Raw genomic sequence first — 27,322 nt, 5'->3', positions numbered from 1 at the left:
AGTATATAAAAAAATTACTTATTTTTAAAATTTTATAAAACTATATTTTTTTTACAATCTACTAAAATCTACCAATGATGTACCATGAATCTACCAAAAGCGTACTTTTGTGAAGAAAAAAGAAAAAATATTATTGCAAAAAAAAATAGAACGCATTTTTATAAACAATCAGCTGAAAATAGGCATTTTTGTGAAATTTCAATTATTATTTTATTTGTACAAGATTAACTGTTCCTTTTGTCTTTTTCTTTTTGTCATAAAGATTAACGGTTTAAAAGAATTGCAACTTAGCAAATATTGAAGAGGAAATTACAATCGATGCTCATTTTGCTATTACTTTTTTACCAAAAACATGCTTTTTTTATCTTTTACAAATATATGCTTTTTTGAAAATTTGACAAAAATCTACCAGTAATCTATTAAAAATCTACTAATAATATACCAAAAATATAAACAAAACAAAAAACAAGCGTATTCTTACTGACAGTTTGACAAAAATAAATATTTAAAAAACAATATTGAATATTATTGTTTTTCTTTTTAATCGTCACTTAGAGTGTATGTGTGTGTGAGAGCGGTTTAAACCATATTAATTGTTATGATATTAATCTGAACTGAATTTATCGATTCCTTTTGATTAAACAGTTTGAATCGATTTTTGCAAACCACTAACCATAATATTGCACCGAGACGAAAATGTTTAACTTAAAAATATGAAATGAAAAGCTGCAAATCAACATTTTCTATAAAAAAATATACTTTTTCGGGGAAAAAAACACTGAAACATAAGATTCGGAAAATTTCCACAGAACATAATAAGTCAGTCCTAAACTATGCACTACCAGCTCACTGTCAAACAGTCCCAGAAATTAGGAATATGCTATGAACAGTTTAATGGCTCAGCATAGATGTTTTCTATCATACAGCATAAAAACTTACAACAATACCATTTCATGGGAGAATAAGAATAGCATAGAATGTTAGATGAAGGTAAACTCTAAAATTATAGTCCAAACATGCATCCTTGTATTATAATACAAATAATAATAATATTGTTCAGCTCTTCGACTTCGAGTGCTTAATAAGCCAATCGATAACAGAATCTATGTTGGTGGAATTCTTGCATGAAATCATGTAGCAGCAAACTTCTCTATCAGAAATTGACTTCAAACCCCTGCAAAGCAATTTGATTTTCAGTGAAAAATGAACATTTGCGATGTAAAGGTCGAAACTTGAAATGTATTTAATATATTAAACTTTTGGTGGAACTTGAATTTATCGTACATTTCATCAGTCAAAGCTTGCTTCGACAAAGCTCCTGGCTTGTCGATCTTGTTCCCTAGCACCAATATTGGGATACCATTCAATGATGGTTTGCTTAATAAATCATGAAGTTCACTTTTTGAGATGCTCAGATTGTCAGGATCAGCTGCATCAACTACATAGCTGCATAAGTAAACAGCATTAAACCCCATATATTATCGTCCAATTAAGAAGAAGTTTTAAGAAGATAATAGCTAAATTTGACTAGGAAATAATCCAAGATACATCAAAATTCACTTCAAACTGTCATGCACACAAGATTCATGATATGGCATATTAGACCCTCAATAAAATTTTAAGATGTGGAAATTAATCAAAGACAGAACAATAAAATATCTAAAGAGACCATGCTAGTCTGCAAGAAGTTGTAAATAATCAGAAAGAACAAACCTGTAAACCGAGTCATATGACTCTTATCAGCCCCTAAAAAAAACAATATATGCCTAGTCTAGAATTACTGTCCAGCAGAACATAGTATGAATCATAAACTATCATCCACATTATAAGAAAAATAGATCAAACAGTTAACCACATACATAAAAATGGTCGTGGTAACTGTTTACAGCTGACAACCAACAGCTAATCAGCCGAAAGTGAACATAAAGAATATAAAATAATATTTCAGCCGGAATCAGAACATGTACGCATCTTCTATTTCACCTGATTCATTTCCATAATATAGGAAATGGAAAGATGTATGCATGTAGAAAGGAAAATGTATTATATCATTCAAAAATATAAGCATTGTGACCATGTAGCGAAACATTAAGTAATTAGTTATGTTCTGCAAGGAACTAAAAGCATTTCCACGATACAGTTTTTCATCATTTGAGAAAATTTAGGTAGAGAAAAGAAATGCCATACACAATAGCAGAAACTGCACGACAGTATCTCTCCCACATACTGCGAAATCTAGGTTGACCTCCAAGATCCCATAGCTTTATTGTGACATTCCCCTTAGTCACTTTCCTCATGTTGAATCCTACCTGAAGATTAACAAGACATGTAAAGTAATATAATTTAAATACGAAAAATCAATATATATGAAAGTGAGGAAGAAAATCAGTAATTGGAGAAGCTATCTCTAATATTGCAATATACAATAAAACCTTTAGAATGCTATAATACATGTAATTATGTAAACGGATCAAAAAGAACTTACCGTAGGAATCATATCTTCACTATATCCACCAGTCTACGATCAACGACAAGATGTCAGTTTCTAGTGGATCAACAAACACCAATTTTCGACAAGAAATCTACAAAACATGCAAATAAATGCATACCGCGACAACATTTACGAGCGAAGTCTTCCCAGCATTTTGAAGCCCTATCAAAGAGAGCTCCATCTCCTGCTTGAAAAATAGGCTGCATTTCATTCATTCCCATAGACAACAAAATCAGATATGCAGAATTCACTAATTGAGGCCAAGAACTCAATCAATTACAGTATATAATAGGGTGATCCTAACAAAGAAACCCTAAATGAAATGCAGATTTCTCTTCAGCAATAAGCACATCAATAATTAATAGTAACTACAGAGGCCAACTAGGCAGCACGGACACGGATACGGAAAAACGAGACACTGGATACAGCAAAACGGTGTTATTTTAAGGTTTCTATATAAAAACTGAAGTTTCGTGTCCGAAACATTTCCGAGACATCGAATGAAGTGTTCATGCTAGATAGGAGGCCAATATTTCGTAAAACTGCAACTGATCCAATATATAAATGTATAAAAAACAAGTAATTAGCATTACATACAAAAAAAAATCATACCCAGATAATAAATATACATTTTTTTTTCTTTCAACAATCATAATAATAACATAATTAACTACAAAATTTACGAAAAAAGAAAAATAAAATAGAGAAGCTGACCTGCGAAGCCAATTGAGAAGAGCTTCCCATAATCCCATTGATTGATCGGAGAAACAGACGGGAAAATCAGCAGAGATCTATCTTTTAAAAATAGCCAATAAAATTATTTACACAAAAATAATTGAATGAATCAGTTCAATTGATTGGTATCCAAAAACAATTTATCTAGTTGTTCATTTTGCTCCAGAAATGGCTCAAACTGCCCATACATTTTAAATATTTTTTAGGGAAATTCTTACCTAGTCCCGGTCCATGAATTTTCCATGCACCTACCCAATGAGGTGTTAGAAAATCTAACATAATTTTCTCCCTTTTTTTATTATTTTTTCTTTTTTCTCATTTCTCTAACACCTCATTAGATAGGTTCATGAATTTTTCATGAACCGGGTCTAGATAAGAACTTCCCTATTTTTTATATTAATTAAAATATCTTTGTATGCCAAATCGATAAATTATAATTTAAATTCATTTTTTTTTACTATATGGTATATGAGGTGTCTGATTCCAGTTATAGGACTGTATTTAATCCTTTCATTTTCAAATATTATTCATATTATACAATTTAATTCTCACTCGAGAAATTTTTAACAAAAAAAAACTATAGCTTTGAACTTTAAACAACTGTAGATGTAAATATAATTTGAATCTATAATTTTTTTTAAATAAAAAACTCCGTACAAATTTACTAGCACCTTGAAATTATGGTTACATTATGTTTGATAAAAAAAATTAGAGTATTAAAATGTTGGGTTAGGATTCAATATTTAAATTGAATAGGACAAATGGGTTAAATAAATAAATTTGAATAATATGTGATGTGTAAAAGAAAATTTATCACCTCAGCGAAAACTGCCAAGCTGCTGGAGTACGGTAGGGGTAGAGGAAATTTCTGATGAAGCGGTGAAATACGTAGAGATCGAAAGAACACCACGGCGAAAGCACTCGACAATACGGTATATGCCATATAAATAAAAAATTGAGGTTTTTCTTGTCGAAAATAAATGTAATTATAACAAATTTTTTAACTTGAAATATATTTGAAAAATCAATCGTAATTAGAAACAAATATAAGAATATAAATTTTAAAGAAAATTTATTCTAAAAAATTCCATCAATTTCTTTTCTTTTTTCTTTATGTCTATAAGAGGCATGAGATGTGAGTTTATACATGGTCTACAATGAAATAAGTATACAATACTATTTTCTGCCTTTTGCCAATAAATGATTCCCTAAATTTGTGGAAGAAATTTCGAATTTAATGAAATGAATATTAATTCATATAAAATTATTCATTTCATACTTAATTGGTTGGTGGAGAGTATGGGTGTCAAAATAAGTTGGCGGATCGTGTTCGTATCGATCCACTCTGTTGACACGTTTATGGTCAACACGACCTATTTAACTAGATGTATCAAAATTTTCAACCCTAACACGACACGAATTTTAAATGAGTGACACGACATGATTAACACGTTAAGATAAACAGGTAATACGATTAATAATTTAATACAATTACACGACTAACACGACACGACTAACACGACCCACTTAATAATTAAGAATATTTAACACATATAAATATATTTTTAACTTTAATTTTATCAATTAATACTCAAATTATTTATTTTTTATATAATTAATTTTATTTATATATTAATTTAATAATTTAATTTTTTTATTTTTTTTATCTTATGTAATTATAACTATTTTATTTTTATATTAGTTTTAATATAATAATTTTTAAACTGGTTAGATGGATTCGCGAATCAACCCGCAATACGATCCATTTATATCATGTCATAAACGGGCGGACATGTTTTTGATACGAATCCGCTAAACTTCAACCTAGATTTGCAAAGTTTATGTGTCAGGCGAATCGTATTATCGTGTCATGACCCATTTTGACACTTCTAATAGAGAGTATATGTAATCATGGGTTTAAATTTGAGTAGGCTCGGACTGAGCCCAATAATATTTGATTTTTTACATGTAAATTCAAATTTGATATGGACTCTGTTCAAAACAGGATTCCTACAAAAAAATACCTAAAATTTTGAAAATATTTTAGGGTTGTTTACGTATTTACTTCAAAAATTAAAAATAATTGTTTTTACCTTAAAACGAAAAATTTATAAAAAATACTCCAAGATTTTTTTAGATTTATGTTTTTACTCTCAGTTTTAAAATAATTATGATTTTACTCTGTTATCATGTAGTTATCATCACATTATTATCTAGTTATCATCACATTTTTTATAAAATATCATGTAGTTATCATCACATTATTATCGTTAAAATCAAATATAAAAAATGACAGAGCGACAGCGGAATGATGGCGGAGCGACGGCAGAGCGATGAATTAACGATAAAGAAGTGAGAACAAAAATGAAGAAGAAACAAAATGAAGAAAAAAAATGACGGAAAAAAAAGAGCAGAGAAAAAGAAGAAAGATAATGGAGAAAAAAGAGAGAAAGAGTGACAACTGTCACTTAAGAATACAAAAATATGGTTAGGGTAAAATAATAATAAAAATATATATATTATAATATAAATACGTGTTCGAGAAAAAAAAATAAAAACATTAAAATAGTAAGGTATTTTTTTTATATTTTTATTGAGGTAGGAAATTATATTATTTTAAAATTGAAGTATTTATCCTAATTTTCTCAATATTTTATAAAAATAAGTGATGATCTTTTTTATTTATAAAAATATCGGATTGATTAAAAATATTATAAAATACCATAAAAAATTATTTAAGAAAATATAATATGTATACTGATGGTATAATTTTAATCATGGACTTAAAAATCAAACAATCGGATTATCCTCCTCGGGTGATGGCAACAATTGTCACCTACATTTGATTTCTGAATTATAAAGACTCATTTAATTAAATATTAAAAAAGATCTAATGGTGCTAAAAGTTGAAAAAAAAATTGACTTTTTTTTATAAATTTATCTAAAACAAGTATAAATTTATTTTAGTTTAATAACCTTGTTGTGATTTTATCTGATTCAATAAATTTAATTATGTCAATTTATTTTATCTCAGTTTAATATTTGTCTATCTTGTTTTAAACTTCAAATGTTTATTTTTTTCCTTCAACATCAATAAATATGAAAAATTAAATTAAATATTAGTGTTGCTTTTTTATATTATTTTCGAATTAAAATTTAAATTTTACAATTCTGACGATTGAGTATATAAAAAAATTAAGAGCAAATTACTCTGAAACCCTCCACATATGTCATAATTCACACTTTAATTTTTTTTTATTTGAAAATCAAATAATTTGTTCCCTCACTTTTATTTCTGTCAACGGTTTAATCTTTTCGTCTATTTTTGGTATTAGTCAACTGAGTCAAAGTACTAAATAAAAAAAAAATGTTTTCGTCTTCCATTTTTATTTTTGTCTACGATTTTATCCCTCAAGTTTGAAATTAGCGTACCCCTAAGTTTTTTAACTTGGTTGACTAACACCAAAAATAGAGGGAGAGATTAAATTGTTGACGAGATCAAAAGTGAGAGGTCAAATCGTTTGATTTTTAAATAAGAGGGGTCAAAATGTTAATTATGATAAATGTCAGGGGTTTTAAAGTAATTTACTCAGAAATTATTATAAATTTACAACTTTGAAAAAATTAAATAGATTTTATAGAAGTCGACAAAATTAGATTTATTAACATCATTAAACTATTTATATATTTTTTAGTTTTTTGGTTTTTAAATTTTAATTCATTGGATCCATATATTATTGAGAAAAAAATAAAAATATTCCAAAATAGACCAAATATTACTCAAATAGCCCAAACCCAAAATCTTTACATTCATAACCAAATCAGTTAAAAGTTTACATTTACTAGCCAACCACTAAATAATAGACACATGTCACACTTAAAGTGAGAAAAAAGTCAAAAAAAACGTGTTAACAGCTGTAAAAATGCGTGACAACGTGACAGTAACACGTCTGACACGCGTGTCAGAAAAGCGTGTCAATCACACATCAACGCGTGTCAGAATTATTTAAACAGGTATCATTTATGTATCGTTTATGTATCATTAATGTATCAAAACATATTTGCAACTCAATTTCAGTTTTTATGATTTTATTTGGTTAATTAATCAACCAATTTCACTAATTAGGCAATTGTACTAAATTTTTATTATTAGATGAATCTGTTTCAAGTCTTCAAGAACCCAAAATCTTGGATTAGTTAAGAATGTAATTTTGTCATAATGAGTTCTTTAAATAGAGATATTCGAATCACTTTTGTTCATTGAAAATAATATATCGACGATGTATCTACAATGTATCAGTCTCTCCAAAATTTATTCGTTGAAAATAATTATAATGAGTTGCAGACTGTTTGAAGTTATAATAAATGATATATCTATAATGTATTGGCAATGTATCAATGTTGTATATATAATGTATCGTTGATGTATCTAATATATACATAATAACATATACTTAAAAATTGAACCTACTTAAATTTTTACTAGAGATAGCTAAAAGTTTATGGCAGATCAAGCAATATGTTGTTAATAAGAGCATATGATTTTAAATTTTATAATCTATGGTGTATATATAAAATTTATTTCGTTAAAATAATCCAAAAAATAAAAATATGGATCTACGATGTATCAGCTGTGTATTTATAATGTATCGGTAATTTATCTACAATGTATCATTTATGCATCTTTTATGTATAATTAATGTATCAAAATATATATGTAACTCAATTTCAGTTCTTATAGTTTTATTTGGTTAATTAATCAACCAATTTCACTAATTAGGCAATTGTACTAAATTTTTTATTATTGGATGAATTTGTTTCAGGTCTTTAAGAACCCAAAAACTTGAATTAGTTAAGGATGTGGTTTTTTCATAATGGGTTCTTTAAATATGAATATTTGAATTTTTTTTTTGTAGAAAATAATGCATCAGCGATGTATCTACAATGTATCATTTTCTCCAAAATTTATTCGTTGAAAATAATTATTATGAATAGGAGACTGATTCTAGAAGATATAATAAATGATGTATCTATGATGTATCAACGATGTACCAATGTTGTATGTATAATGTATCGTTTCTGTATCTAATATGTATACATAATAGCATGTACACAAAAACTGAAACAACTTAAGTTTTAGTTAGAGACAAATCAAACAATATGTTGTTAATAAGAGCATATGATTGTAAAAATTATAATCTATGGTGTATATACAAAATATATTTTGTTAAAATAATTAATCAATATATGATGTATCAGTAATTTATCTACAATGTATCAGTGGTGTATATACGATGTATCATTGATATATCCAATATGTGTATACATAATAAACTGAACAAATAACTATATAATGCCTTCATTAAATTTATCAGCAGTTGAAGTTAATCTTACACATACGAGTTTATATTAAAAATGTAAATATTTATAATTTTCTAGTTTACATAACAAATCAAATCTCAAAAATGATTCAGATACATTTTAGAAAGAAAGACATGTGCATTTTAAAAACATTTCAGATACATCTCAAAAACATCACAAATACGTCCCGAAACCAGCTCAGCTACATTCTTCAAAATAAAGGAAGCAGTCTAAACTTCTTGTAGAAAATATTGATGAAATCGACAAACTACAAAACATAAGAGAAAAATCAGTAAACAAAAACAGATTAATTATTATCACACTATACATATAAACATATAAAAATAATACATTTTAGATATATTTAATAAACAACTAAGATAAATCTGAAAAATAATTTAGATGCGTGTTAGAACTAGTTCATGTACATTTTTCAAAGTGAAAACAGAAGAGAAGAATCAGTAAACAATAACTGGTTAATATATCATATAATACGGACCAAGATATAAAAACGATAAATTTTTAGAAAATTATTGATACATGGTAAAATTCAGATGCATAAATAATACATATTACAAATAATTTAATAATCAATAAACCCGATAAAAATAGATCAAAGTAATTCAGTAATCAAAGTGTACGCTTTTTAAAATAAAACAAAGTATTCTAAATTTCTTGTATCGCAAATGATAACTTTTTCGCATCGAAGTAGCTCTGCGAAATCATGCATATGTCTTTCCTCAAACATTATAGAAACGAACTCTAACGCCATTTTAGCTAATTCATTTTGTGCATACTCAAAGATAATACCATTCCAACAACCCAAATCTCTCTTAGACATTTTATCAAATAACTTATATGCATCACTAATTACATTTAGAATACATATTCATAACACTACCCATAACAAACAAATTCTGTACTAATTATGTGCATATTTATCTAACCCACAATTTGATGTTATATCAAGATCTATAGGATAATAATATATGTGTACAAACATCTACCCGCGACATTAAAATACAATCGTAAATTAACAACAATATACACTCCCCCAAAATATTAGATGAACTAAATAACTTTGTCTATATAGTTTACCTTAACTTGTTGTAATCCGATTTCTTCAACAAAATTAAAATTTGCATCATCTTGCATAAAAACAGCAATCCAGAAGCTAACAATACAAAATAAAAACACCCAATTGATAGTCATCCATTAAATTCTATATTAAGTAAAAATAAATAACAAATCAATAGAAATGTTAAATAATTGAATTAACTGGGGTTATGAAGGGGACAAACGTTATGGGCGTAAAGAGAAACCGGGTCGTTCTCTTTACAATGGTGATCCGCAATCTGATTTGATGAGTTGAAAAATGAAATTAACAAAGTGATTAGAGAATTATTAGTGCCGAGTGATTTCTATGTAAGCGGTAGAAGACAACGCCGCAGTGAATGGTTCTATTTGATCATAAAATTGCTACTGATGGAGGTTGAGAGAAGAGAGTGGTGAGGGATGGTTAGAAAAAGAAATAAATTCAAAAATTTGGTCAAAAAGGATAAGAAGCAATTGGCTAGAGAATGTAAAGAAAAACAAAAGTGGCTAATGCAGTAAAAAATCAGCGTGAATGTAATATTTTTGTAATTTTCTCTATATTATTTGATCCGGTGTAGACACAAAAATTATATATGACCTATTACCATAAATCAAAAAATAAAATAATAATTAAATTCACACTGTTAATTTTACAATGAATTATAAACATGACCCTTCAGTTCAATGAACTTGATGGAATTTACATAACTTGGTAATTGCCTAAATTTACACAGAAAAAGTAAATAAATAATATTACTAAAATGGTCAACTAATCAAGCTAATAATGCCAGCAAACATAACCAAGCATTACTTTAGCTGGCAATGCTTAATTGTGGAGCAAGCACACCAACTTATTCGAAGAAAGCCTTCATTATAATGTAACTTTATAATTAATTAGAATGATTTCGAAGTTAAAATATTATTGCCTAAATTAAATTATTATTTTTTAATTTTTTTTACATGATTTCTCTTGTATTTGAATATAACACTATCAGTATTACTAAATTTAATCTAATTTTGGGTGACCAGCTTTCCTAATAGCAAAAAAGTTACGGCTGATAACTTGTGACCAAATTTCTCTTAGGACTTTTATCAATTCCAGTTTCTTTTAATTTTAATTTAATTTCAAAGGTTTTATTTTAATCATTTACTTATGCAGATGCCGAGTCGTTTCTTCTTTTTTCGCTAAGAAATAACCACTACCATATTAATTTTTTGTTCCTTCTGCTATACAATTCTCGGTTTATACAACACTCTGGTATCTGAGCAAAATGATATCGACTACAAGCCATTATTTAGTTATACATTTCCAAAATTGGACTAAGAAATGGCCAATTCATCAAGCACAATGCATAATATATATTACTCAAAAGAGTTTTACCATAAGAGTTTTACCATAATTATGACATGTTATGCATCGCCTTTAATGGTTACCCAACAACTCTAAACTCATATTTACGGGTCAATATAAATGATTTCTGATCGCACTGAGGCACGTGGAAAGCGCATTAACTCTTTTGCTAGCTCCCAACATCCATCACCGGAAGCTGGTTTCACAGTCATTCTCTCAAGCACGGGAGAGTTTGAAAGCAGAAAGCTAATGAAATCACATTCGCACTTCATACCACTAATGCCGACAATCTTCACTTGTCGTAGTTGGCCAAATAGATTGTTCCAGTGTTCGTCCTCCCAAAAGTTGATGATTGTTGCGATAACACTCTGTTCCTCTGGGCGAGCCTGCGTGAATTCAAAGATATCAGAAAATTGCAAATTCCTCCATATAGTTCACAGCTATAAGCACCAATGTGTTAGATAAATTAGCAGGAGAAGAAAAACAAAAAGGTGTGCTGCTAAATTGTGGATTGACTAGTGAGTTAGACAAATACATAAAATGATGAAACGGCTTACCAGCATCTCCAGTTCTTGTACGTTAGGGGAGCTTCTTAAAAGGCATAAGGCAGCTGAGTTCTCCTCCATATCATTGAAATTGATCCGTATAGATAGGTAACTAAGATTAATGCATGGTTTAGGCAAACTTCTTGGAATATTACCGATAGCCAAATACTGGTGCAAACAAAAGATAGAGTAGAACCATGGTATAAGTCTATATCACAAATAAATATAACAAGGTAGTAAATGGAGCCCTAAATCACTTTAAAGAGAGTTATTTAGAAGCAAGTGCTTGTACTATAGCTATTGAGTAACACAATTCCAAGGTACTGCTACTACAGCAAGATAGCACCAAAAAAACAAAGATGAATCTGTTGATTTGTGTGTTTCAGCTCCGTCATATAATTCAATGAACTACTTATAAGTTTTCGAAATAAAAATTGAGTTATATGAATGTAGCAGAATGATTACCTTCAGAAAGTAACTCTGGACCTCGAGCCTTCGAATGTGAGGCAAATTCGCGAAGAACCTGAGCAATTTACTAGAACTCCCATGAACCACATTTCGGTCATTTTTGACATTCACATACAGGCCAATAGAGACGAGTGTTAGCTTAAAAGTATTCTCAAAAGTAACATCATCATAAACACCTCCAATGTCAAAAAACTGGAGTTTTGGGGCATTGACATTGAGGTGAGTGAAGCCATCAAAATTCATCAAAGTCAACCTCTCAAGCAGGGGGCAGCTGAATATTAAATTTTCAAATACATTCTGGGTCAGGGTAATGTGTTGAAGGTCAAGGCTCTTCAAATTCCTAAAGCCTTTGAATGTTAAAGGGGGTTTCAGTAAACAATTAAATAGCTCCAAATGAACTAAATGCTCAAAAGTGAATAAAGAAGAAGGTACTTTATAACGCTGCCCTTTCCATATTTCAAGGACAAATTCTTTGAGAGAAACAGAACTTCTGGACAAATGAAGAATCCACCTATCAATGTCACTTACACCTAGAAGATCTCGGTGAGAGAGTTTAAATTTATGTTTCGGTCCATTATGAAGCAAAAGGACATGATCAACTATGTTGACGATCTTATTCTTAACGAGAGTTTGATCTTGAGAAGGAACTGAGATGCATTGGTTATCAAACACAAGATTTGGAATTTTAGCCCATTTGTGCCTCCACTTACTTGACAAAGCACTTGTTCTCACTGCATCTCTAATTGACAACTGTGATAAAATTTGGTCTAAAATGTGCCCAGGTAAGTTGCTGATTCTGTCTACCTCTGTCTCCAAGCATGGAAACTTGGGCGCTTCTCTCTTCTGAAATATTCAAGAGAGACAAAAAAAACTAATCAGATATTGTAAACACAGACTGTGATGACAAAGTTCATTTATTTTCTGTACATTATGGAAAATTAGAAGTATAGAACATCCTTCATCATTGAAACTTTACGAAGATTTTCCTCAATCTTTAGTTGCTTCATTAATGTAACAATGCATACAACATGTTTAATAAAATAAAGTAGAGTTACATCACTATTATGGTACATTGCTGGATGCAAAATGCAAGCATTAAGTATACAAATCAATGTCAAAAGAAGAGACGAAAAAGTGTTGGATACATGGTCCGGGAGACACATATTGAGTCATGACTCGTGATGTAGTGATAATTCAATCCTTTTTGGTTCACTAATTTAGTAGTGAAGCAATATTCGCTAACAAAAGCGATTATGTTTAGAATCTAGCAAATGTCAGTATAACGAGGATCATCACATGCCTACAATTGTCAACAATGTCCACAAAATCTTATATAAACACGACACCAGTCACAAAACCTTACCATTTGATTCATTCAAAATTATTCAAGAAAGAACGTCAAAACCATCAAGAGCTTCCTTCCTCTTTCAGCAAATACTTCCGGCGCCTCAAAACCTAATTCAAAAATGAATAAAGAAAGATTATTTGAAATGTATAGTAACCTTAAAGTCCAAACTCCAGAAATTTAAGCTTAATTACAACAAAATAACATTTTCTAGTACATATCAAACAAACAATTTCACATTCAAATACAAAATTTTGAAGGAAATTAAAATTCTTACTAACTTAACCCAAGTATTAATACAGCATTACTCTTAATTAAACTCTACTAATCATTGGAAAATACAAAAAACTCTAAAATTACAGCTACAAAATATCTGACAGAACACAGCAAAAATATAGAAAAACACAGTTAGAAGCCATCAAATTCTCAATAATAAAAAAAACAATCTAATTTTAGCTTCAAAAAAATTAAAAGAACAAGCAGAGATCAGATTAGATCCCAATCAGCTTTTTTTTTCTGTCTTACGTAAACGATCAAATAATAACAGTCTAAGCACCAAAATGTAAGAATTAGCGGCGGATCTACTTGAGGGCTAAGGTATGCTAGAGCCGGGGCTGCCGTCGTACAAGCAATGGTGGTCCGGTGGAGGCGCGGTGGAGGCGCGGTGGAACAGCAGCGAATTTGTGTTGCGGGCTGTAGTTTTTTTATGAGAAACGGCTGTCCCGTTTTATTTGAGAATTTTGTCTCAAAATATCAAGCTTCTCTAATTAATTCTTATTTTTTTTAATTTTCCAATTATCCCTTATCAACAAAATCTAACTTTTCGTGAGTATAAAACTCTTTTAAGGAATACTAGTTTTTTGGCCACGTGCTACGCACGTTAACGATATCTATATGACCCGTTATTTAATATTTTAATTGTATATTTTTTTAATAATATATTATTATTTAAATTTTATTAGACTTGTATTTTTTATTTGTTTTGTTTAATTATTTTATAAAATTTTAATTTCTTTTATTGGAAATGTTAAAAAGTTAGAATTAAGTAATAGATTTAATTAACAATAATATCAGAATCCACTAGATTTGAATTTTTTTTATTTTCAAAACGAGTTCCAAAGCATCGGATTCAACATAATTGATTAAACTGTAGCATATCACTAACTTTTTTTAATAATTTTTATATTTTATTTTGTTGATAATCGATGAAGTCATTTTATGAATTTATTTGTGAATTTTTTAAAAATAGATTGAAGAAAACTACTTAAAATGAATTCATTCAGGCTAAAGACAAAGTTTTTGCTATAATGTTAACTCTTGTGATAAAAAAAAGGATAATTCGACGATAATTTGGATTAAAAAAAAGGACGTATTGGATTTATTTCGATCGATATAATTCTAATCATGAACAATAAAATATGATTGATGAATAAGCCATATTATAATATTTATTATTAATTTTATTACTATAAATTTTGTTTTCATTTATTTATTATTTGCACATCGTTTAATACAGGCTGGAAAAATCCAACATACATTATGCATGTCCTGGAATGTAGGAAAAAAATCCCTAAACTAACCTGGTCATCTGGACAAGCATTTTTAATTTCAGGTATTTGAAGCGGGTCACTTGTACAAAAGCGAGATATGTTATGCTATAACCCTAACTAAATATTTTTATTATTTAATGTTAATTAATATGGTGGACAACGTCCACCTTATAATTTTAAAGCTTTTAAAAAAAATATTAATTTAGAATTGAATAGTATAATTTTTCCATCTTAAAGATTATGGCTGCACCTTAGAATTTATATTTTACCAATCTTTCTCATCTTATAAATTTTTAATATATCTTCTCTATTTTATAAAATATTTCTAATTCCGCTAGTGCTTTTAAGTGATAAGGCCTAATAAAAATAAAAGATTAATCATAAATTCTGTGGCACATCACAACTTTTGTGTATGGATGAATTTTTTGAAAAGACTTTTTCAATTTCTTTTACAAAATATCAAGGAAGAAGTTGCACTATGATTAGCACTTTCATGGACTTAAAAGTCAAACAATTGGGTTATCCTCCTCGTGTGATGACAACAATTTTCACCTACATTTGAGTCCTAATCAATCAGTTAAATAAGCTCCAATGTGCTACAAAGAAATTAAAAAAAGGTTGACTGTTTGTTATATATTTATATAGAACAATTAAAATTTATAATTTTTTTTAATTTAATTATTTAATTATAATTTTATATAATTGTTTCAATTAATTTAGTCAATTTTTATCTTAATATAATTTTTATTTATTTATGTTATTTATTTTGAACTTCAAATGTTTCTTTTTTCTTCAACTATTGAAAAATATTAAATATTAAATTAAATTTTATTGTTGTTGTTTTATATAAGTTTTGGATTTAAAATTAAATTTTATAATTATGAAAAATTAATTTTGCTAACTAATGAACTCAAATAAATTAGTTTACTAAAAATTAAAACAATTAAATTGATTAAACAAAAATTAAATATATTTTTTTATAAAATAATTATAAATTTATAAGTTTAAAAAATTAAATAGATATATACAAGTTAAAAGTATTAATATATTGGATCTATACATTATTTATTGATTTGGCCTAGATAAAAAAATTATATATGTCCTGTTATCGTTAATCAATTACATAATTTAGTAATATCCAAAACTTCTCTTTTTATATGTCAAAAGATAAAAATGTTCTAGATTAATTATTAGGAGAGGTTAATTATTAATAGAATTAATTACATATAAAATAACCATGTTTACACCATTTTTCAAAAATAACTCAATTAAAACGGATCAACTCAGGGCATTACCTTTCATTTCTTTTCAAAAACAACATGAGCACGTTTTAGATAAAATTTTGCTGACTTGAACACCCGATGGGTATGCCACGTATCCCGTCATATCAGCAAAACGCCACTAAAAATTGCCAATATTGTTTTTGAAAAGAAACGAAATGTGGTGTCATGAATAGACACGTTGTAAAAATTGAATTATTTTTGAAAATTCGTGTATAGGTGGTAATTTTATATGCAATTAACCTTATTAATATTATTTATTTTTAAAAACAGACGAAACGATTGTTTGTGAAGAGTAATGATGGATACCGAATCCTATTTTACGTACAATGGAGCCGAGTCGCAGGAGATCCATTTTCAGAAAACACCATACTCCCGCCTGAAGGGCAGAATCAAACAAACCCAGCGGCCGAATCCATAGAATCCGCCTCGATTAGAATATAACATCATCCGACAAAGATAAAGACCAAATTTCTGAGGACTCGGACAAAGCGCGTCGACCCTAGGGCTCTGATTGATCACTAGATCTACGCATATACGGAGTATGTTTCCTATTTGGATACAAACTCCAATTTTTGAAGATGACCTCCAAGTTAGGAAGACGAGACTATTTAGGAAGACGTTCTAAAAATATGACTCTTGTTTGAATAAGAAAAATCACTCCTAATCAGGGTCAAACCGTACAAAGTAGGATTCACTTTCCTACTGCAATTCTGCAAGGTATACATTCGACTACTATAAAAGGAGTTTGAGATATGTATAAACACACAACTTACAATAAATACACATATTCTCCTTTAAGTCTAAACTGACTTGACAAACCGTCCGATTAGCCATTTACACTGTTTTGCAAGATTAACGCTGTCGAGATGCCGAAATCCATCAAATAATAATAAAACCCCTTATCTATCTCAAGATGTGCGAGAGGAACTTAGCCTCAAGTACTTAAACTTAGACTGTTAGGCAATAAAAATATATAAGAGTAAGACAAGAACGATTCTAATATTAATTTTTTTATATTTTTCGAATCTCAATTAGGACTCATATTACTATCAAAGTATAAAAATTAGTTCTAATGTCTTAAAAACTACTCCCTCAATCTGAAATTAATAGACAAATTAGGACAAATATAAATATTTAAAAAATTAGTTTATCTAAATAAAATGAGTTAATTTATATGAAAATACGCTTATCCTCATTTAATGAAGTAGTAATTTTTGTCTTTTAATATATTTTGTTTTACTTTTAATGAATTCCACTATAATAAATGAGGTACATATGATAATTCATCATTCAAGTAATAAATGACTGCATATAATTTGGACAAAAAAATAAAAATAGTGTCTATAAATTTTGGACGAAGGGAGTAAAATTTAGATCCTTCTGTTAGACGGGGTTAAATTTTACATTTATACTAAAATTCGTTTTCACGCCTTTCAAATTATTTGGGTCATGTTTGTATCTCGGTGGCAATATTAGAGTCATTTATGTACCTTCCGCTAATTTATATCAAAAAATTATTTTTGTTAACTTATATTATAAATTTATCAGGTGAATATTTTTCCAATAAAATAATTTTCTATAAATTTTCCTCCATTATTATTTTTACTCCTTTTAGTATCCATAAAATTAAGGGTGAGGACACGCCGAACCAACCGTAAAATCAAACCAAATCATAAAATCGAACCATACATAACTAAAATTGAGAGTGATTGGTTAAAGTGGGTAGTTTGATTTGGTTTAAAAGTTATAAAATTTCTAGTTTTCCGTTTTGATTTGGTTTTAGGGTTTGGTTCACTAAACCAAACCCAAAAAATAAACTTCCATACACGTCATATATATATATATATATATATATATATATATATATATATATATATATATATATATATATATATATATATATATATATATATATATATTAAAATACTAAATTTATTATTTATTATCACTTTTATTAAAAAATTAATTAAAAAATATTACTAATAAACATTAAATTTAGTAAACAAATTAATTATAAACTTATTTTAATGACGGTTGATTGAAAATTTATGTTATATTTTTATAAAGGGAGACCAACCAAATCAAATCAAATCAAATTAAAATTTTAGTTCACCGAATTGAAATAACAGTAAATTGAACTAGTAAAGTTTGGTTTTAATTTTAATAGGGATAGTTTGGTTCAGTTTTGGCTATTTGAAACTCGAATCGAACATAACTCACCCCTACATGGAATTCACTTGTTTTTTGTTATTATTCTCAATTTTAGACACTCATAAATGACCCTAATGTTATCATCAAAATATAAAAATGACCCTCGATTTAATGATGAAATATAACCCCGTCTAATAACTGGTAATATGAGGGTACAAATTGTAATCCAAAAAATATAAAAAGGTCAATCGGAAACTTAGCCATCACACTAAACCCTCAAATATAATTACCTAAACATAGACAACAAAAATAACTAAACAATAATAATATGGTCAACTAACCAGGCTAAGTATATGCCAGCAAACATAACCAAGCATTACTTTACCTGGCAATGCTTAATTGAGGAGCAAGCTTACCAACTTATTACAAGAAACCCTTCATAATAATGTAACTTTATAATTAATAGAATGATTTTGAAGTTAAAATTGTCAAAATGAATTGATTTTTTATTTTTTTTATAATGATTTCTCTTGTACTTTAAATTACTATCGGTATTACTAAATTTAATTTAATTTGGGGTGACCAACTTTCATAATACCAAAAAAGTTAAAGGCTGATTACTTGTGGCCGAATTTCTGTTACAACTTTTACTAATGTAAATTAAAAACTTTAATTTTTTTAATTTTTATTTAATTTCAAAATTTTTAGATTATAAAATTGAGATAAAATAAATATTTTTACATACATGGCTGCCATGTCATTTATTTTTGCTTGTGTGGTTGTTATTTCAAAATAAATTAATAATTGTTAGTACAATAATATGAAAAATAAAAATAAAATTGATGTACGATGAATAAGGAGAGCATAAAAACTAAACTGAACCGTAAAATCAAAATCAAAATTAAAATTATAGTTTGGTTATTTAATGAATAAAGTTAGATTCGGTTAGTAATTGTATAAAACTTCGGCGTTCGGTATTTTAAAAAAAAAAAAAAAAACAGAAAATCCAATTAAAAATAAAAATAAAAACTTAATATAAATATATATTTTTTCGTTGCTAAAATGTTTAAGAAAAAAGGACCGAGGTATGACAACATCTGACATTCGCCGCTAATATTTACCAAGTGCAAACCAAAGGAGAAAATGCGATCGGAGACGGTTATCTCTCTGGTATCATTTGCCTGCCGGAATCGGAGACTCAAGATTGCCACTACCAAGACCCACGTTCTCTATCTAGAAGATTCAGCAGAGACATCCATCGTACACAAAGAATGAATTAGATAACTGCTATGCGAGGAATCCGGAGATAATGGGTTAGTGATCTTGCACCATATTTTTGACATTTTAACTTCCTAAATTGTTAATTTAATACTGGTTTTTGTTCGTAATACTGATTAATTGTTAATTTTCCTTCCTAATACTGGTTTTTATTCTTCACTAATTTATTTGTTAATTTAATACACCATTCCCCCACCGGCCGGCGAGACATCCAGTAATTTCGCTGGAGATTTTGAAACCCGATTCACCCCATTACCTCTCTTGACCCACTGAACTGAATTTTCTTTTTTTTTACTTTTTAATTAACTGTGATACCTATTTCACACTCTCCCAAACAAAAACCATAACTGTCAAAATGGAAACAGAATCCCAATTGGAGCCTATTGCCCTCTGCAAGTTTGTTGAAACTTATTATTTCTATGAGCGGCATCTATGAATATTTAGCAGCGGCAGCGATGGATAGCGTGCGGCAGTAAAAGGTTAGAGGTTAGAGTTCAACAACAGCATTTTCGGTCACATGGGATTTCCGGTAACCGCCATAATTCTTACTCTAGCGGCCGTTTCAACAACCTCTGTTCTTCAATTCACGATGATTTTATCGATAGCAGTTTCTATTTATTGTCTAAGGTGTGGTGCAATTTTATTAATTGATCATTGCAATTTTGGATGCACTTTTGTTTATTTTTGGTACAGTGGCAGAAAATAAGAAGGTAATTTCTTACTTAATATATCCTCTCAAATAGATTCATGATAATTTCTTCTTCTTTCTCAAATTTGTGAGATATTTTACTAGTTAGTTAGTATGTTTATGAATGTTGAACCACAGTGAATTATTAACAAAAAAGAGATTTGTTGTCTTCCTCCGCCGTTATATTATCCATAATATATTCAATACTTTGGTTATATATTCATTTCATATAATCAAATTCTTGATGGCGGCAGTTTCTAATGGTGGCAGTTTTTTTTGTTTTTAAAAAAAATCTGAAAATTATCAAATTGTCCATATATTTTTTAAAAATATTTGTATACTTATATATTATTTTTTACTCTATTTAGATTTCATTAATTATACATAAAATTTGTCATATCAATTTGTGAAGTTAAAGTACTCATTGTGAGGTTAAAGTACTCCTTGTGAGGTTAAAGTACTACTTGTGAGGTTTTATACTCTTTGTGAGGATATTGTACTCCGTGTGAGGTTAAAGTACGTCGATGAAGGCCTCTACTGCAATGTTCAAGATAAGTTCTGATGCAATTATAAAATAGTAACACTTATTGGTATGATTTGTATGCAAATTTTGAGTTTTATTACTTATTGTAGTTTTTATTATCTTTCAGGAATAATATCACCCGAAGTTGCGAAGACACTGGAATAAGTCGAGAAAGATATTCCATCAATAATAGAAGTCATAATTTTATACCGTTCGCTTACTTTGCATATGTTAAGCGAATGTGTACTTGGATGGCCCATGAAGTGGCTAAAAAGTCCTTAAAGCCTCCTTTTTAGGAGTTATTATTGTAATATTTGTTATCTAGTTCTCACAAACATTATGTACTTCTATTTACCGAAATTAATACAATTGCTGCTTTGCCAAAAAAAAATATAAATATATATATTTATATTTCTTATTTTTATTCTTAGTTATAATTCACATACAAGTTGGTAAATTCCATATACAACATATAAATATGCTAATAAATATATAATAGTTCAGTAGACAATATTTTTAAATATTTTTTTAGAATATTTATTTGTTAACCAAGTCATGGACTACATAGTAGGAAATTTTATTTTTTTTAATCAGCATTTTTATAAATATTCTTTTTGGGATAGTTTTATAAAAAAAATACCCTTTTTGATTATATAGATTATGGAAGTGTAATCTAGATTACCAAAAAAATTGTATAGTTTTCCCATTTGAGAGACAAAAATGGAAACAATTTATGAGACAATCTAGAAGTGATAGAAACAAAAATCCAAGAATCAAAGAAATAAAGAAATTCAAAAGCAAAACGCAAAACCCATCAAATCATCAGTTCACAATTTACAGAAAGAATTAAAACCCACAAAAATCAGTCGACAAATCGTATTTAGACACTCACCTCTTAAACACCCAACAACCGCTGTAATACATTTAACTATAAATTATTCTTTGTTTAATTTGGGTCTGAAGTCATCATCAGCCATCAAACCTCGTCAGATCCAAATTCAGCCTCAAATTAACTGCCCAACTTCTCTTCTTTTGTTTGATTCTTTTGTAATGAAATGAGATTATGAACTCAGCTAAGGACTGAATGTGGATGAGTTAGTTTGATTTCTGAACTCAAAACAGCATCAGTATTTATACCCATGTCTGCAAATTTTGTTCAACTCATGGTTCGTAGTAATTGGTCAGGTAACTTGCTGATATTTTGGCATAAAGTTAATATTTTGGTTTTCCAACTTTATTGGTATTCTTTTAGATGAATTGGGAAAATTAAATATACCTTTTGGGTTCTTGATTGATGTAATTTTAAAGTTTTCTATGTAAAAAATGAAGTTGGGTGTCCAAAAGGACAAGTTTCCGACACGTTTTTGAAACGGAAAAGGTTTATTGAATGAAGTGTCCGTGCTACCTATGATATGAATGAAGAGACATTTAATTTTGTAGATTATGAACAAAATGTTTGATGAAAAGTTTTAATAGGTTTGGCAGTTGAAATTTTGGATTTGTGAAGATTTTCTTTTTATTGGTAGTAGTATTGTTTTTGAGTTCATTCTGATAATGAAATTAGAAAAGTGTATGGCTTTTGTTGTTAGAGTTCATTGGATCCCTATATATTGCATTTTGTTAATTGCAGCATTGTCTTGGAGATAAAAAGAAAAACAAGAGAGAAAATGAGGCTGAGGAACAAATTCAGAAAATCAACAGCTTTCCCTTGCAATGCAGGAAGCAGATGTTCGATGTCTGCTGTGGTCTGGAGCTTGGTCGGATTTTTAATTTTTCTTCATTTATACTCCCTTGTTGGTCACACCAGTGCCGGAAAAGGTGGAGAAATTCAATTTCGTGCCACTCATCGTCCTCTTATCCGTGAACTTGAAGAGGTGGAAGAGGAAAATATCCAAATTCCTCCACCGAGAAAAAGATCTCAACGTGCTGCCAAAAGAAAGCCTTCCAAGAGGTCAACCTCGTTGATTGATGAATTTCTTGACGAGAATTCCCAACTTCGACACATTTTCTTTCCTGGTATGAAAAGTGCTATTGATCCGATGAATGATGCTGGCAACAATAGTTTGTACTATTATCCTGGGAGAATTTGGCTGGACACCGAGGGAAATCCTATTCAAGCTCATGGGGGAGGTATTCTATACGATGAGAGGTCGAAGACTTATTATTGGTATGGAGAGTACAAAGACGGACCTACTTATCACGCTCACAAAAAAGGAGCAGCACGGGTAAGTTAGTATTCTTGTTATCTCCATCAGTTTTTTATTTTTGGTAGCAGTTGCCATATCTTCCAAGTATCGTGTCTTTACATCTGAAATTGCAAATCTATTTGCATGTGCTGGAATGATAATGCTAGTCAATGGTGTTATTCTTGATGTGTTACTATAACAAAGCTTAATCTTGGGAAAATGCTGTCTTTTATACTGAACGCAATAAATTGTCAAGGGCTTCATTTCTAGACATAGAATCTGTTCCCCCACCTAGATCAGTTTCAGGTAGCAGCTTCCATGGCCATTCCTAAGAGGTTAGGGTCATAAATGGTGTTCTGTAAGTTTTGAACAATAACATAGGATAACCTTTCTTGCAACTTTTTCGGGCTTAATTAATCATGTTCCTGATGTTTGGGGTAAATATATTGACATATAAGAAACTGTGGTTGGTATATTTCTGTGAAAGCTGCTCGGCCTCCTTTTGTGCAAGTTTAATCCAAGTATATTTCGGATTGCATAGGTCAGAGTACATTATTGAATTTGTGTGGAAGGGAATTGTTGAAAAACTGGTACTTGACTATAGTACTACTATTATGAGAGGAGTATGTTTTATAAAGATCCGGCCTGATACTCCTCTTTTGATTATCTTGTCCTTTCCATTTTGTATCTATCAAACAACATAGTGTATACCCTTTGAATATAGCTTGCTAGTTGACTCTTAGCATTTCCCCAAATATATCAAGTTTTACATACCCTGTTTACTGGAGAATTATGCAGTTATATTTCTGATCGGACATCTTAAGTATACGGGGTCTAGAAATTCCTATCAAGTCAGAGTGCAATAGTGACTTTGTAGGAAGGAAATACTTTCATTGGAAGATACTGTAGCCATAAGAGTAACACTGGACATTCTAATCTGCAGCAATGTTAATGAGCATGTTTAAGAATGCATTTATACAAAACTTGTATATTTTTCTATGGGATCTTCATTCATTTAATGTACATGTAGATTACACATAATGTAGTCCATGACTTTCCATTTTTTAATTTGGGGCCATTAAAAGTAGCCAGTCTAAGTCCTTGGAAATGACAGCTGCTTCGTTTTTTTACTAGGGCATGATAAAACGACCTGCTAACCACAACACTGGGATATTATTTGCAAAACATGTAAAAGAAGTTAGGATACATGCTTCTATCTTCTTATATATGAAATATAAGTATGTCCCATCTATTGTCTTAATTTTTTAGCACAAAGATTGACTCAGGCCTCTGCTTATTTTATTTGCTCATTCAAATCTAATTGGCTCTTGTATAGGAAAAAAGTATTACAGAGAGTGCTTGTGCCCTTGTAAAGTTTGAGTTATTACTAAAAGATGTTTATGCAAATTTGAGCCTTTATATCGAGCATTTCCTTATATGGTTTAAAAAATTCTTAGTCAAACTCAAATCCTCTTGACATGCTGTACTAACCAGTATTGGTTGTTTATTTTTTGGGGAGTGTGTCAATAGCATTTAAAGAAGTTGCTTTTGTCTATCGCGTGTTAAATAGTCATTTTGACATTTGCTTAGTTATATCTGCCATCTTGACGATGGATCCTCGTAAAATTATTTTAAAACTTAAAAAAGTAGCATCTGTGAGGATTGTTTTTTTGAAAATAAAAATTTTTACCTAGACAAGATGTCTTATTTGCAAGACCTGTAGATATGGTCTTCAACCCATTAGGAGTACCTTCACGAATGAATGTAGGACATATATTTGAATGCTCAGATGTTTGAAAGTGTAGAAATGTTATGTTTTTTTTACATATATTGAAAAAAAAAGATATATTTTCCAGTTTGAAATAGTATGTTTAACCTGATATTGTTCGTTTTGTAGAGTTTGATAAAATGTTATTGTGCAGTACTAGTTTAAAAATATTGTGAAATTATCTTCATGCCTGTGAAGGCTATCTCATTTTGATTGTAATTAAATTTTCCAATTAAAAGATTTTATATTCTGATTTTCATCTGTATATGTGAAGTTTTATCTGAGGGTGAGTAAAGTGATATTATTTATGCTTAATACTCTTAAAACAAAACCATTATGTGTTTGTAAATGCAGTATGATTCTATTGCTCATGTGATAGCTTTTATTTTCTTCAACACCTAATAATGTAATTACATATGCTTGCTTAGGTATAAGCATCACAATGATCATATTGTAGTTTACTTAAATATGTCCAGTGACGATTTTGATTCATCTATTTTGCATCTGACACTTAAAAGTCCAAGTTCAACACTATACTCACTCCATGCATATAGGCAGCATGAAAATGGGCTTTGATAAATCAGATAAACTGCCGTCTGTCAAAGTTTAGCCAGGGACTGTGTAAGATAGGCTTTCCTTCTATCTTTTGTTTCTTCATAAGGCTTAGTTGCAGTGTGCCGCGTAATGCTGTTTTTCTTAATCGGATTTGAAGATGCTTTTGTAAATCATCGTGGGTGTTCTGTCTCAGGATTTTCACGTGCTTGAAATTTTGGCTGCTTCTTTTGTATCACTTTTGATGTCGTGGTTGTGAAATGTCCCTACTGTTTTATACAGCGATGTTTCTAAAAATAAAATTTAAGAAAATGAACTCGGATTCTTAGTAAGCATTTTATTTAACCTTCCCTATGTCTGCAGATTTTTTTGTCTTGTACATCACTTACTTGATGTACTTTGTAGAATTTATCTAGGCATTTAATGGTTTCATGACATAGATGTGAGTCCTGGTATATCATTAACTACATGCATATTCACGATGTCAGGAGATATCTGTGAAAGCATTGAATTTATATCCTCTGCAGTTTCACTACATGATTGCAATTATAGTTTTAACTGTCTGTAGAACGAACGGTCCACTACATTCATAGTTTTTTTACGATTCCCTATGATGAATTTAGTCCTTCAATACGTGCATGCAAATTTTAATGATGTTGCAACACATTCTAGAACTTATCATGCTAGAATTGTTATCTTGGTTTATCCGACTGTGTTTCTCGTAAACCTGTTTATTATGTGTCTTAAACTGTTCTTGGCATTCTTATTAGCACAGACGTCAAAGATTTTGTTCTTGAAATCTACTTATGTAACTCGTTACGGCTTTATTCAGGTTGACATTATCGGTGTTGGTTGCTACTCCTCCAAAGATCTGTGGAAATGGAAAAATGAGGGGATTGTATTGGCAGCAGAAGAGACAGATGAAACCCATGACCTGCACAAATCTAATGTGCTCGAGAGGCCAAAAGTGATATATAATGATCGGACTGAGAAGTATGTGATGTGGATGCATATTGACGATGCCAACTATACTAAAGCTTCCGTTGGTATTGCTGTTAGTAATTCCCCCACTGGTCCTTTTAATTACCTCCGAAGCAAAAGACCCCACGGATTTGACAGCAGAGATATGACAATATTTAAAGATGATGATGGTGTTGCTTATCTTATATATTCCTCAGAGGACAATAGCGAGCTTCACATGGGACCTCTTACGGATGACTATCTCGATGTCACCCCTATTATGAGAAGGGTCCTCATCGGACAACACCGGGAAGCCCCTGCATTGTTTAAGTATCAAGAGACTTATTACATGATCACGTCCGGGTGCACCGGATGGGCACCAAATGAGGCCCTAGCACATGCATCCGAGTCGATTATGGGGCCATGGGAAACTATGGGAAACCCGTGTATCGGAGGTAACAAAATGTTTCGACTGACAACATTTTTTGCTCAAAGCACATATGTGATTCCATTGGCAGGGATTCCGGGTTCTTTTATTTTCATGGCAGATCGGTGGAATCCCGCTGACTTGAGGGACTCGAGATATGTATGGTTACCGTTGATAGTTGGCGGACCTGCCGATCGGCCTCTCGAGTTTAATTTTGGATTCCCAGTATGGCCAAGAGTATCTTTATACTGGCATAGAAAGTGGAGGCTTCCTTCTGGATGGAGAGGGTTAAAATGAGAGGTTTTTGCATCTTATTTAATGTATAATTAGTGAAATGATGTTTGCTTATTCATTATAATTGGCTTAATAAATTTTGAGAAGCCTTTACTTTTACATTTAGGTGATGTTAATATTAGGCAGGAGGATTCTCATGTTTGTTGGAAGAAGTAATTCCTGAGAGTTGGAAAATTTGGCAATAATAAGCATTACTCCACACTGTGTATAACAATTACTAAAAATGTTACTTATATCAATTTTGACAATGATTTGAAGAATTTTATTATAA

At 29.8% G+C, this 27,322-nt stretch overlaps 3 protein-coding genes and 1 long non-coding RNA gene across 6 annotated transcripts; 2 read left to right on the top strand and 2 right to left on the bottom strand.

Moving 5' to 3' along the window:
- Nucleotides 1-869: 869 nt before the first annotated feature.
- On the bottom strand, nucleotides 870-3,409 carry LOC126655329 (ADP-ribosylation factor-like protein 8b). The gene is made up of 6 exons (XM_050349456.2): nucleotides 3,206-3,409; nucleotides 2,610-2,691; nucleotides 2,486-2,518; nucleotides 2,188-2,309; nucleotides 1,285-1,446; nucleotides 870-1,174 (listed from the first exon to the last, which is right to left on the bottom strand). Exons 1-6 carry the CDS (start codon nucleotides 3,241-3,243, stop codon nucleotides 1,057-1,059), a joined length of 555 nt encoding a protein of 184 aa, XP_050205413.1. The 5' UTR covers nucleotides 3,244-3,409; the 3' UTR covers nucleotides 870-1,056.
- Nucleotides 3,410-10,945: 7,536 nt separating this feature from the next.
- On the bottom strand, nucleotides 10,946-14,148 carry LOC126657354 (F-box/FBD/LRR-repeat protein At1g13570-like). 2 transcript variants are annotated; one of them, XM_050352025.2, is made up of 5 exons: nucleotides 13,948-14,148; nucleotides 13,410-13,501; nucleotides 12,044-12,889; nucleotides 11,591-11,746; nucleotides 10,946-11,419 (listed from the first exon to the last, which is right to left on the bottom strand). In XM_050352025.2, exons 2-5 carry the CDS (start codon nucleotides 13,419-13,421, stop codon nucleotides 11,138-11,140), a joined length of 1,296 nt encoding a protein of 431 aa, XP_050207982.1. In that variant the 5' UTR covers nucleotides 13,422-13,501; nucleotides 13,948-14,148; the 3' UTR covers nucleotides 10,946-11,137. The 2 variants fall into 2 exon arrangements, with proteins under 2 accessions (XP_050207982.1, XP_050207983.1); XM_050352026.2 differs by having other exon boundaries at nucleotides 13,977-14,148.
- Nucleotides 14,149-19,469: 5,321 nt separating this feature from the next.
- Nucleotides 19,470-21,175, top strand: LOC126656400 (uncharacterized). Its single transcript, XR_007633215.1, has 2 exons — nucleotides 19,470-19,688; nucleotides 20,992-21,175. It is a non-coding gene; the product is annotated as an uncharacterized LOC126656400 (long non-coding RNA).
- Nucleotides 21,176-21,558: 383 nt separating this feature from the next.
- LOC126656410 (uncharacterized) lies at nucleotides 21,559-27,322 on the top strand. Of its 2 annotated transcripts, none has more exons than XM_050350980.2 (3): nucleotides 21,559-22,049; nucleotides 22,584-23,089; nucleotides 26,203-27,322. In XM_050350980.2, exons 1-3 carry the CDS (start codon nucleotides 22,004-22,006, stop codon nucleotides 27,052-27,054), a joined length of 1,404 nt encoding a protein of 467 aa, XP_050206937.1. In that variant the 5' UTR covers nucleotides 21,559-22,003; the 3' UTR covers nucleotides 27,055-27,322. The 2 variants fall into 2 exon arrangements, with proteins under 2 accessions (XP_050206937.1, XP_050206936.1); XM_050350979.2 differs by having other exon boundaries at nucleotides 22,495-23,089.

The sequence above is a fragment of the Mercurialis annua genome, linkage group LG7 (genome assembly GCF_937616625.2).
Source record: "Mercurialis annua linkage group LG7, ddMerAnnu1.2, whole genome shotgun sequence".
In the NCBI taxonomy this organism is placed as follows: domain Eukaryota; kingdom Viridiplantae; phylum Streptophyta; class Magnoliopsida; order Malpighiales; family Euphorbiaceae; genus Mercurialis; species Mercurialis annua.
The sequence above is the reverse complement of the archived record's forward strand: the minus strand, read 5'-3'. Positions and strand labels throughout refer to the sequence as shown.

Bases quoted from the DNA above. Each gene is read 5' to 3' on its own strand.
- LOC126656410 (XM_050350979.2), top strand. From the start codon at position 22,532: ATGAGGCTGAGGAACAAATTCAGAAAATCAACAGCTTTCCCTTGCAAT. The intron at 23,090-26,202 runs GTAAGTTAGTAT...GGCTTTATTCAG, and splicing joins ACAAAAAAGGAGCAGCACGG to GTTGACATTATCGGTGTTGG.
- LOC126655329 (XM_050349456.2), bottom strand. From the start codon at position 3,243: ATGGGATTATGGGAAGCTCTTCTCAATTGGCTTCGCAG. The intron at 2,519-2,609 runs GTATGCATTTAT...CGTTGATCGTAG, and splicing joins CGCTCGTAAATGTTGTCGCG to ACTGGTGGATATAGTGAAGA. The intron at 2,310-2,485 runs GTAAGTTCTTTT...GTTAATCTTCAG, and splicing joins GTGAAGATATGATTCCTACG to GTAGGATTCAACATGAGGAA.
- LOC126657354 (XM_050352025.2), bottom strand. The intron at 11,747-12,043 runs GTAATCATTCTG...TGTTTGCACCAG, and splicing joins TCCAGAGTTACTTTCTGAAG to TATTTGGCTATCGGTAATAT. The intron at 11,420-11,590 runs GTAAGCCGTTTC...GAATTCACGCAG, and splicing joins TACAAGAACTGGAGATGCTG to GCTCGCCCAGAGGAACAGAG.